Source organism: Strix uralensis, chromosome Z (genome assembly GCF_047716275.1).
Source record: "Strix uralensis isolate ZFMK-TIS-50842 chromosome Z, bStrUra1, whole genome shotgun sequence".
Lineage (NCBI taxonomy): Eukaryota > Metazoa > Chordata > Aves > Strigiformes > Strigidae > Strix > Strix uralensis.
The window spans coordinates 66115243-66128064 of NC_134012.1; the positions used below are offsets into that span (position 1 = coordinate 66115243).

The 12822-nt window shown below is 36.8% G+C and overlaps 1 protein-coding gene across 5 annotated transcripts in view; it reads left to right on the top strand.

Annotated features, from left to right (window-relative positions):
• Nucleotides 1-12822, top strand: part of HOOK3 (hook microtubule tethering protein 3) — a 91074-nt gene that overhangs the window by 16982 nt on the left and 61270 nt on the right. For all 5 annotated transcript variants that reach the window (XM_074855489.1, XM_074855488.1, XM_074855492.1 and 2 more), the window contains one exon: nt 8584-8656. In XM_074855489.1, the coding sequence (XP_074711590.1) occupies nt 8584-8656 (73 nt within the window). Of the gene's footprint in view, nt 1-8583; nt 8657-12822 lie in introns of those variants that run through there.

Here is a 12822-nt window from a genome sequence, read left to right on the forward strand (position 1 = left end):
CGTCTAGGTCACTACATTTAATAGTATTGACCCCTTGGGTGTGCTGCTAGTGGAATGGCCTCCAGCTAGACTTCATGCTGCTGCTCATAACCCTTTAAGCCTGGCACCTGAGTCATTTTTCGATTTGTAACTACACACACAAAGAGCTCTGGTTTTTTTTGTTTGTTTGCCATGCTGCATGCATTAGTGCACAGGCACTTCACATGTACATCTAGTATTGCTGATTCCCAAGAATGAGAACATTCCCTGTAGTGTTTTTCTTCAGGCCTTTCCTTATTTATGTGCATATGCTTGGGATGGCCCCACTTCAGCCTTGTTTTGTTGACTGTGAGGTACTTCTTGTTTAAGTCGTCCCACACCCTTTGCTTGCCAACAGAGTCCATGACTTTGTCACTTGATGTTTGCTTGTATTTTCCCTCCTCTATTGTTTCTTGTTTAAAACTGTTCTTACCAGGTCAGCCAGCCCATTGGTGAAGATGCTTCTGCCCACCATAGTCAGGCGGGTCCCATCTCTTCCAAGCAGTCCTTGATTCTCAAAGAGGGTTTTATGGTCATAGAAACCAAAACCCTGCTGCCAACACCAGTTTACAGCTGGCTATTGACCTGCAGAATCTGTCTGCTCCTCAAGCCCTTCCAGCTAACTGGTGTGATTGGGGAGAATACCACTTGGGCCTTGCCCATAGCTTCCAGAGCCATGTAATCTCACTTGGTACTTTCTGGTTTTCCCTAGCTGTACAGCTGGTGCCCAGGTGGAAGAGCAGAAGGAGTAATAGTCTGAGGGCTGGACAAGCTTTGGCAGTCTTTCAGCAGTGCCATTAATTCAAACCCCTTGCAAGCAGCAACCCTTCTCAGATGATGAGTCAGTCAGAAGATGAGGGTCCTCCATCACTTGTTAATGCTTGCCACTTCCCTCTTGTACTGCTGCATGGCTCAGGTTTACTGAACACAGATGATTCATTTGACAGAGCTCCTAGCACCTTAACAGCTATGAGGGCACTGAATCTGTTTTGAGGTTGAAAATGCTCCAGTGGAGCAGGAGCCTTCCTCCTAGTGAAAGAAAAAAGCTGCCAGTTCAACAGGAAGAAAAAGGGAAAGAGGAAATCCCTATGTAGTCAAATATTTCAAGGGAACACTTTTCAGCATGTGGAAGGGTAAGATCTGGAGCATAGAATCTTAAAAGCTTAGAGAACAGTCTTTCTTTCCTACCTGAAACTTTGAAGAAGTAAATGCTGCAAAGTTTTTTTATGCACTTAATTTCTCTTTCTGTGAGGAAGATGAGGTGTCACTTATAAGAATTATCCAATCTTTATGTATTTTTGCATTAGTCAAAACTAATTTCAAGTAATGTCAGCAGTCCTCTTGCTTCAGTGATTGAACCAGTCTTTCTACTGCTTTAATCTATTTTGCTGGTACACAAAAGATGACACAACACCACACCCTCCAGCAGAAATGGTTTTCCAACCCAGCATTTAAATCAGCTCACATGTAAGTTTTCTGAAGTCTGAACATCAGGTTTACAAGTCTGGAGGTAAATACAACATAAACTTGATACTGCTCCTCTTTTTTAGGGTTGGAAAGATACCATTCTTTTTTACCTGCTGGAGTATAGAAAGGTAGTGACCATATAAATGGTGTGTTCAGTAAACTTTACAGTAAGTCAGGATTTCAGCATAATCATCTGTAAATTTGTTTTCAGAGCATTTAGAAAAAATGTAGTAGTGACATATTTAATATGAGTATTTATCTGTCTTGAACTTTTGTAGTTTTTCATAGGGTACAGGTTTCACTTAACTTAATGATGGGCCAACAGTTAATAACTGTATATATTCTTGACTGACTAGTTCAAAGACAGAATTTGGATCTAAAACATAATAATACCTTGATACAACCCAAAACTTCAGTGTCAAAGGCCCTTCAATAACCTTACTGACTATTTTAGCCTGGTACTACCATGACCTGAAATACTGTCTCGGTATTAAGAAAACTGTTCTGAGATATTGTTTTCAGCTGATGAACCGATGTTTTAAAAAAGAGATGTACAATACAAATATTGCATTTCTGTAGCATGATTTTAAAATATTTCCTTTAGTAATTACCATGATGAGACTGAATGCAGGAATTCTATAGTTTACCCAGTTTATATGTAAAGATCAACTAAGCAGTTTAAAGTTCTTTCTCTGTGCCCTCGGTAATAATTTGAACCTGACAAAATCAGTATTTGGCTGTCTTACTTTCTGATAGTTGTGCTTCAGATTTAACATTTCCATACTTGTGCTATGAATACATTGTTTCTCATGCATTGCTGTGAATGCCTTGATTCTCACTGCATTCCTGTTGAGATAAACTTTGAAGAGTAGCAACAAGCTGATCTTGCATTGTAAAACAGGAATGATAACATATGAACAATTTTTGAGGGAAAATATTATTGCTGCTGCTTTTTTTTTTGTAGTAACTGAAGATGACTCCAGATTTTTGCAGTAGATACCAAGGGTTGCAGAATAGCCAAACATTGTCTGTTTCCCTGAACGTGAGAGATGGGAACATAGGCCTAATACAGGGATCAACATTTGTATAGTTGACTATAAAACCGATCAGGAGCATGTTGACAAAGCCATTTTAAGTATTCTTTCTTGAAAACAAAAGCAAATTTGACACTAGCAGTGAAGTCCTCCTTTTGTTCCTTCAAACAGATACCACAGAAAGAGTACTTAGTCAGGAATCAGGGAATGTTCAATGATATGAAGCAAGTCTAGAGCAGGCTTTTCCAGTCTACCCTTCTTTTTGTATTAGCAGCACTGGCTCCCGCGCTATCTTGAGAAAGATCACCATGTAGAAGAAAATTTTTGCATGTATAGAAATGTGTAAGAGCAAGACACCTGGGTGCTCAAGATTACTTGGAAAAGTCATGCAGTGATGTTAAATAGTAAAGAGCAAGCACAGCCTGAAAGCACCAGGTCACTGCAAACAGATGTCACATGCGGTAAAAACTTGAACAGTTGTGGCATTGACATGAAAATCCCTCAACAAGATAATATTCAAAGGACAAATCTATTGTCTCATCTGGAGACACAAATCCTAAATGATGTTACTCTTATTACGTTGAGTAAACTACTATTTCTGTAATGCATATTCCTTGAAATTTGGGTGTATTTCATTATAGCTTGCTCCCATTTAGGGTTCTTCATCAATGTGTGTTCTTTGAGGCTAATAGTACTAATAGGTTAATTACATAAAGGTGGGAAGGGAGAATTCTGACAACTTTTGTGTGCATCAGGATTTTTAGTGTAGTAAATTAATGTTTAAAAATAGCTGAAAGAGCAGATTAATATATCCAGTGAGAATTTAAGAAAAAAATAGTTTGCTATGAATAAACAGTCAGTGAAGAACTCTGTGAGTAATGTGAGGTAGAACATTGATGAAAATTGAAAGATATTGGGATGATCCAGTGATCTGGATCTATTTCCATAGGAGAGTAAGAATAGCATTTCTTCTTGAAAACTTTAAAGTTTAGAAGTCTGAACTCTCTATTCTTTCTATTTTTTAAACTCCACCTTCATAGAAAGAACCCTTTGGTACTTACGAGGGCAGAAGATAGTAGAAACAAGATGAAATTAAGACAGTAGTTTATGATGAGGAACATTTTCAGAGAGATCCATAGTCCAGGGAATTAGGTGCTTTAGATATACAGAAAATTTGCACACTGCAGAACTTTAGGATTTGTTGTCAATAAAAGAAAAAAAGGAAAAATATTGCTTATTCATCTTCTGATAAAAAACAGCTGTGCCTTCTTTTAAGTGTTAAGAAGGGGCCAGCAGCTCCCTCAATTGTTCTCAGTTTTTTTGTACATTGTTCTCAATATTTTTTGTAGTCAAAGTAGTAGCCCATTTGTAAGTAAGGGCCATTCATCAGACGTAACAACTAATGTAGCAGAATTTTCTGTAATAAAACTGCTGGAAGAGTCTGTGAGCTGAAAAGGGTACAGAGGAAATTAAATGTGTGCTAAGTAACCAACTATGAGCAATTTTGCTTACAGATGCAGTTGTTAATAAACAGATGTTGGTAAATCCCTGAAGGACACTTTCTTTCTTTTATCATAAAACCTTTATCTTTGAATTTCAGGTTAAAGTAGCATTGAATGGAATTCTCCAGTGCTGACTCTATTATCTAGCAGAAGAAATTCAGTCTATGCTTTAGTTTATCTTTTTTGTGATACTCTGTAAGATTCACTGTTCCTTTGTGTTCAGATGTGAAGATTACTGGTCCCTCTGACTAGAATTGTCTGATAAAATGCCTGTACACAATCAGTATTGATTACTATTTTAGAGGGCTGTACTTCAGGAGAAAAGATTGGAAGCAAAAGAAAATATTTGAACTGTCTGTGAGTAGACTGCCTAAAATCATGTAGCTTATGCTGTTTAGAGCAGATAGAAGTGCTGCCATAGCTTGCTTCTGAATTACATCCTCTCTTTCTTAATTTTTTTTGGTAGCTTTCACTGATGTTACTCATGTTTTCACCGTCCGTTGATATCCCTAGAACAGCACAATTCCTTGGTTTATACTACAGTTTTAAATTTCCTTTCATCCCACTCTGGAGACTGTTTAGTACCAGGTGTCCCCCTCTTGTTTTAATTCTTTCTTCATCTGTTATACTGGCTTTGGTAAATGTAAGTGATACTATATATTTTCATTTGTCATCTGTGTATTGTGCCCCACTTAATGAATTTTTCCTTTGTTATATTATACTTTGCAGCATGCTCTGTATGTTTTGACACATGCAGAACACTAAAGCCATGCTTTTGTGTATCTCTGGGGGAGGCAAATTTCTGTAAACAGAGATTTCTTAAAGCGTCTTACTGTACCACTGTTAAAATGAGTAATAATCATGAGTTATACTACATGCTCTGTGGGTTGGTTTTCTTCAGAAGAATATTTCTGTCTCTTGGCATCTATAATGTGGAGAGATGATCACTTAAATAAAGGAAAATTTGCATACAAAATAAGATGGAGATGGTATAAATGAGCACTGCTGAAAACAACATGACATGAAATGATACAGCATTAACAACAGCATAAGTATCTTGTGCTCTGGAGAAAAGTCCCAGGTATCTGCAGTACTATTCAGATACTAGGCAGCAAGCAATGGATGTACTAATGCTGTTATAAACCTGGAAATTTATCCAGTGCAAGAGATTGTCAAGTTTGGATCTAGGTTCAGGAACTTACTGAATTCAAAATAATTGGTTCAAACAAGTCATCTCATCATCATCATGATGCTCTAGTCTGTTTTCTGCTACCCTTGTTTAGTGCAGTATCTCTTCAAAATGAGCTGGTAGGTTTTGTAATCACAGCTGCTCAGTTCTCAACCACACATTTTCATATTTGCCTAGGTGGCACTTTTTCAAAGGCTGTAAAAAATGACAGCGTCTTTCTTAATGACATCAACTAAGGGAGTTCGAGAACTCTGAATATGATTGAATCATATTTCCCAAAGATTCAGCAGAGGGAGACTTGTTCGCAGCAAGGGCTGTGAATGACCTAATGTCTGGAAGCCCTTTTTAAAAAATATTTGTAGAAATTCTGATGGAAATTTTTTTTTTCAGATTTGATTTTCATTAGTTTGATAGAAAATATGTGGCCGTTTTTATTAATTCTGAACCTTAATTGGACTTTTGAGGACAGAAATTAAGGTATAATAGCAGAATAGGAATGATTCTGATGTTATTTGTGGATGAGGAAAGGATGATTGTTCTAGAATTGTTTGGTGTTGGTACCCAACCTGTTGATTGTATTCCTGGCAAAGTGTTTTTGTGATATGCTACTAATTATTGTGTAATCTGCATGGAGGTGCTTTAAACTGAATTGTTGCCACTATTCTGACCACTGTTATGTGTTGATAATTTAGAGTGGATTGTTTATCAGCTGCTGTATGCTTGGATACTTCCATGAGGTTTGTCTACTTGAAAAAACAAATGAGATCTGTGGGAGAGGACTACCACACTGAGTTTAGATTTAATTCTCAGGGACCTTCCATATATATGTCTGATGACATATATAAAGGTGTAGGTAACTCAAGACTTTCATCAAGACAGTAAAGGCCAGTTGCTGGTCCATGTGTTATTTCTATTGCAGTAGTAGCTGAGAAAAGCTGCTTAGTTGCTATTGAAGTACAGGCTTCCAGAGTAAAATGAGTTGGAGCTGACCCTGAAATCTTGTTACTTTTCCTCACCTGTCATCCTTATTGTTGAAAATCAGGTATGCAGTATTAGCCACCCGGTCAGTCCAAACATAATTCTGCTTGTGGGCAGTTGTTTATGCTTACCTATGTTGCTTCTTAGAGTCATTTACAATTAAAATGGTAAGTCAAGAATTGGTATATTCATGGCACTGCAGCCCTGAAGCAGCTGAAGATGCTAGTGACCAAGTGAAATCCTTAAAATGATAGGATACAGTCCTTAAGAAAGCCCCATTGGTCTTTTTTGCTGGTGAAGCACAGATAATTAGGCATACCTGCTGTCTCACTCAGATGCACAAACACTTTATAGTTGTGAGTCTGTTGTAAGCAATGTTCATTTGACTCTTCACAATTCCCAGAAGACCCATCTGGAAGGTACTAGGGTGCTTTTTGTACCCCACACCTCAAAATGAATCAAGTGGGGCTACATGCGGCTTGAACTCTCATTTTTTTCTCTACTGTCCATCTGAGTTTGTTGTGCTTGAGTGGAAAAATTAAGACTTTTTGCAAGGAGAGTCATTTTTTTCATGTAAAAGCTGAATGTGAGCCGCCTTCATCTCTAGTAGCTCTTGTATGTATTCGAATCAATTTCATTCTTAGGTTTACATGTCTTCTGAGGGCAGAAAAGGCATTTGAAAGCTATTTGCAAACATCTATTTCAAAACCAGATGAAACTCTGGATAAGATACTGTTTTTTCTGTTTTGTAGTTTAAGATTCTGTCATCTGTGCTAGAACTGCACTGGTTTTGAATGGGAGTAATTTGGAGTCATCAACTTAACTAGTAATTAAAGCTGTTCTTCCAGCTATATGTTTGCGGATGCCATGTCAGAGGAAAGGAGTTATGCCATAATCTTCACTAGAGTCTGTAACAGAATGTGTAAAAATAACAACTGGAATGTGTCAGTAGAGAAACATTGCTGTTTGTGATCTCTCTCCATTGCTATGTATTCTATCATGGGCTTCTTGCAGACCTTGATGCATTGTGAAGAAGACATTGTGAGGAAGATGGAGTACAGGAGATACTGTATATCAGATAAAAAGTGTGGCTACAAAGTCTGTGCCCTAATATAAGTACTGATGTAATTGCTGGTTTACAGAATATATGATATAGATGTCATTTGAATCTCCAGACACATCCATGGTTTTCTTGAGCTTTTCTCAAAAGATCTCATGGCATCTTGCCCTTAAAAAAAAAGCTTAATCCAGAACCCTCCCATCTGTAGAGGATACAGCAGTAAATCTAATAAGTACTCGGTGGCAGATGCAGCCATATTAGAATACTTCAGGTGAAACTCTAACCTGGTCTATCACACTGACCCTTAAGAGCCTTATGCTTACAAAAAAGGAAAGTTGTGGATTTTTTTCCCCTGATTATATTAACTTTATATGTTGGATGAAATATGAGCCTTTCCTTATATTATGTTGACCTACTTCTTTAAAACCAGTTATTTCTAGTGCATTCTCTCTCCTTAGTTCTGACCATAGCATTCTCAAAATTCTTTATGATAGAAGGAAAATTTGTCTTAAGTGAACAGTAGAAAATGTTAGCCTTTTAGGTGACCTTGGAACTTGGGGGCAAGAGAGTCTTGGGAGTTGTCTTGAAGAAGCAATTTATGGAAGGTGCTTGTGAGAAAAAGGAAGAGAGGGAAGAATTTTTTGGAAATAGAAGTATACTCTATAAGCAGTAGCTGTTCTGTTCTTTATCTTCATTGCCTCATCAAAAGTGCAGAAGACAGAAAAAATTAAGGAAAGGTGTTCATAAAAAGATTTGTCTAGGGTTACCATGAAAAGAGATTTGCAAAAACTGATAGTGTTTGGTAGATAAAATAATAGTAAAGTGTATTCTCAGTAGTAAATACTTAACTTCAGTGATACTTTTTAACTCTTCTCACTGTGTAAAGATGACGTGTTTTCAGTCTCAAGCTTCTCATTTAGAAGTTGAATAGTTGTAAGCAGCATATAGCAGTAGGGATCCATAATACGTGGAAAAGTAATAGTTTTTGTAACACTTGTAAGTAACACAAGCAAATGTTGCTGCAGCACCAGCTGATAAATTAGAGGAAGAAGAACTTACAGGGAGAAAAACTGGCAAAATGTATTCCAAGTAAAGCAGCTTCTTCAAAAGTATGAGCTACTCTTGGCACACAAATGAAGCTGTGCCGTCAACCGGGTGCAAGGCCTTAGAAAAGTGAGTAGTAACAGAATTCTGAACTACTATATACAAGCTATGTCAGATACAGAGGTAGTCATTTAAATAACCTCAGTTTGAGATAGGGGCTTAATCACTAAGGTATCCTCACAGTTTCTGTAACCTGTTTTTAATGAATACTCTACATTTTTTGTGTTTCAGAGATCCAGCTTACTTTGATGAAAATTGGCTGAACAGGATCAAAACAGAAGTAGGAGATAATTGGAGGCTAAAGGTATTTGACTTACTTTGCTTGTCTGTGAATCTGTATTTCAGTTCTTAATACAGCATTGTATCTAAATAGTAACATATTTCTAGATTAAGACCTTGCTTTATAGTACAGCATTTTGAATTTTAGATAATTTTAATTAACTTGGTTTTTTATGCTGTTATAGTCCTGCACAGTTTAGTGAAGAAAAAACATTCTGAGTTTGTAAATAGTTTAAAAGGAAAATATAAAAATAAATTTTATGCATCAGTTACCTCTCTTTGTTTCTCAAATGTTGAATGAAAGATTTTTTTAAATGCAAGTGTGCAAGTAGCATTAAATAAAAAAGAGCTCTGAGAAGCAGCTGCATAAAAATAGCAGAATAATAAGCAATTTATTTACATAAAAATAGCAAAGCGTTGTTTCCTTTTACTTTGTCACCTCTGCTCAACTACTGAGCTTTAGGAAAGGAAGTCATGTTTTTTCTGTATTGTTTGTACTCAGCACGTTTTTTAACCAGAGTCTATTTGCTGGTTCATTTGTATCACTTGGTATTCTAGTACTTTCTCTGTAAACCTTAAGGCAATAGAATTCGGTGTTACCGCTGAGAACCATTTTGGTTTATAAAACCTGAAAAACACATGCAGAAGTTAGTGTAGTTTCTGACCAGTTTTGTTCAGAGGATGATACATGTACCTTTCTAAATTCCCATTTTCAGCCTGACTACTTGGGGAAGCAAGGTAGTGGTGGTTTCTCTGTTAGTTCATGTTTACTATAAAACGGTTTTGTTTCAGCCACCAAAAACCCTTCTGAGCATCTGAGGTAGGGCTACAACTGAAATGCTCTAGTACTTACAGGCTTGTCAACATCACTGGCTGAATAGAAGGGACACACATCTGAGACAAGGATGGAACATAGTGCTGCTGTATATGTTGTTGATTTAGCCAGTAGACCTGTCAGCATGGTTTCTGCTGCCTGCCCAACTGTGTGCAAGTCTGGACTGCTTTAGAATGTTTTGTTGACCAGGGCTGCCAGCAAAAATGTAGGTGCATTTGTGAGGATATATTGACTGGCTGGTGAATAAAAGACGTGATCCCTAAAAAAGCTTTGTTAGTTCTGCTGCTTGTAAAGCAGTTAATTTAAATGAACTTTTCAAAGAAGCATATGGAATTGCAAGTGAACAGCTGGATACAAGGTTTTATTTTTCTCTAAAATATTTCTGTGGCTTTTTCCTAAGGAATATTAAAGTCTTGGCTGTTAAATTTGCAGAACAACAAATTGCAAACTGTTTGTTATAGTAGCATTTCAGCTGATTGAAAGCAGAGCAGCAGCTTCTGTAACACTCATGGAGCTTGAGGAATAAATCTTTTTAATGTTTCCCACAAATTTGGCAGATACTAAGCCTTAGCAGGTGTGAATAAAAAAAAAAAAGGTGGGCAATCTAGTAACTTCCTTATGTGATTGAACTTGGAAAAACATCAGGTCAAATTTCAGTTTCTTGTTGATGTCATTCCTTCTTGTTTTTCATATATCCATGTAAATAAGAACTGAAGACTGATTTTTTTTTGTTGTTGTTTAAAAGAGATATATACTCCATTTTTTTGTATAAACTTTTAATATACTATTTCCCTTTTCATGAAGAATACTAAAAGGCACAAATGTGATATTTTAACTCTTATTTTGTAACCAGGAAAGTAATCCTACACTTTACCAACTCTTCTTCTTTATATGTGAGTAAATACTATTAGTAATCTAGTTGTTCAAATGTCTATCAGTCAATCTGCCATTTATAGTATGACTTGTAGGAACACTTTCAATCTGTGCACTTCTATTAATCTGTCATTAGACTTACAATGTAGGCAACATACTTCTGCATGACTTGGTGATACAGCTTTCCCTTCATATTTTAAGAAGCACCATGAGAAATGATAATTGGTTATCTCACTGTCTCAGAATCTCTGGGGCAGAGCATACATCAGTGTACGTAGCAGTTTGTTTTCCCTTGGGCAACAAAAAAACTTCTTACTGCTGCCTTAACTGCAATTTTATGTCATGGTAAAAAAAAAAATAGGCAAAGATGTATCTGTTTCCTGATGTACAACTGAACATTTTAATATATGGTCAGACTTTAACTGTGCACACACTAGTATTTCATGCTGAAAGAGATGACATTTTGAAGATAAAATGGCCTTTATTGAAAATGGAAAACGGCATAGAAAATTCTGTTGCCAAAGTTTTGTGGGAATGAAGTTCCCTAATCAAGAGACAGGAATAGTTCAATGTCAAGTCATACAGGAATACCAGTGATAGAACAGAAATTTAAACAGTCAGTGATTTGATACACAATGTTAATTTTAGCAATTACAAAATAAGTTCAGGGGTGGACTAAAACTGGCACACGCCCTGCTGTCCCCTTCCATTCAGTGTGGTCATATCTAGCTTGGAAGAGGAAGGTGATACGTTGTCTGGCTTGATTTCTGACTACTTCTTCTGGACTTTTCTATTTGGCATTCAGACTACAGCGTCAGTTTAAAGTACAACTTTATTGATGTTTATAGTAGCAAGCTGTGTTTGTTCTTTACTGAATAGCACATTCAAACAATAGCAGCCACTAGACTTTCTGCAACTAGTGCAGTTTGAATGCCTTGTGTTTGATACAATATTGCAAAATGGAACTCACAGACTACTTAGTGCTGTTATCTAAGTAAATAAACCTGATTTTTGAGAATTAATTTTGACTCCCTGCAGTAGTACAGTTATGTTTGCTCTGAATTCTTCTACAGTACAAGCTGGATTGACTGGTGGAGTAATGGAAGCTAGTTTTGAGTGTACAGTATCATTTTTCTGCTACTTTCTTTTTCCTTTGTGAGGGAAGGGGCCACTTATTCATAAGCATATTTTAGAGGGGTTTTTTTTCTGATACAGGTGGAAGCTGTCATGTGAATGTTCTTCTGCAAGCAAAAAGCAGAGATTATAGGGGTATTATAAGACAGCATTCTTTTCTGTGGAAAAGATAATTGGCAACTGATATATTTAATTCTGTTTTGATACCCTTAATTCCTAAGTCAACAGTCTCTCCAAATATAAGTTTAATGTGGGAATGCTCTCTGTGTTGAGAGCCACATTTAATTATTTTTTTTCTTGTCATTTAACTCAAGAAAGCATCTATATCTGTTCTTTTGGGGTTTTCTTTTTGCAGAAGACAGGTTGCAGAGAGATACCGCCCAGAGCTAGTGGTATAGTCTCTCTAGGCTTCATTTATATAATCAGTGAAGAGACAGGCTCCTGCAGAATGCATTTTAGAGCAGAAAACTAATGTATGTGGGGGGAAGCATGTATGCACACTCTCTCCCCCCCTTCCCCTCCTCCTGCCCCTTTTAAATGCAACCAGGAAGAATATGTACCTTAATGAGATATGATGCTGATTAAGAATTCTCTCACCCCTTGCAAGTAATTATCCAGGAAAGATACCTTTGAACAGCATTTCAGAACATGGGGTCTCCCATTCAGACACTTAAGGACCTGAAATGTACAAGGATGTCAGTTTGCACAGTCTTCAGCACAAACTAGATTTCAGTCATACATGTGATGTATGGATAAATGCAAAACTGGGGACTCACTGTCATAATATTAGGGAGAAAACAAGAGGTTAGATAAACCATGCTCCCTTTTTTTCAGTAATCACAAGCTTAAGGGCATTTCTACTGTCCACTTCATCAGGCTTTCCTTTTGTTGCTCAAGTATATTCATGAAGAGAGAAATCTAGGCAGACTTACAGACTATGGAACTTTGGAACTTGCTTTGGAACTAGTAAGTAAACTGTAATTAAATAAAAACAGATATTTCATATAACCGGTAAGAAAAAAAAATAGAAGAAAAAACCCACAAACATTAAGTTTACAGTGTTGCCAGATCATGTGTTGTCTTCTGTAACCCAGGACCCATCATCTCTGCTTTCATTCCAGACAGTTTATCAGGTTAATGCTGTGTAATAAGGGTCAGTCTCATACTGAACAGTGTATGCTAACTATGAAGTACTATACTACAGCCAAGATGTCAGTAAACTGGCAGGGTAATGATCATTTAACATAAGAAACATTCACACAGTTCTGCTGTGGATATTAGTGAAATGTAGGTGTTAAAAGAATGAATGTTGACATGCAGGTTGCATTTGTGGATGCATTAGTTCAAAG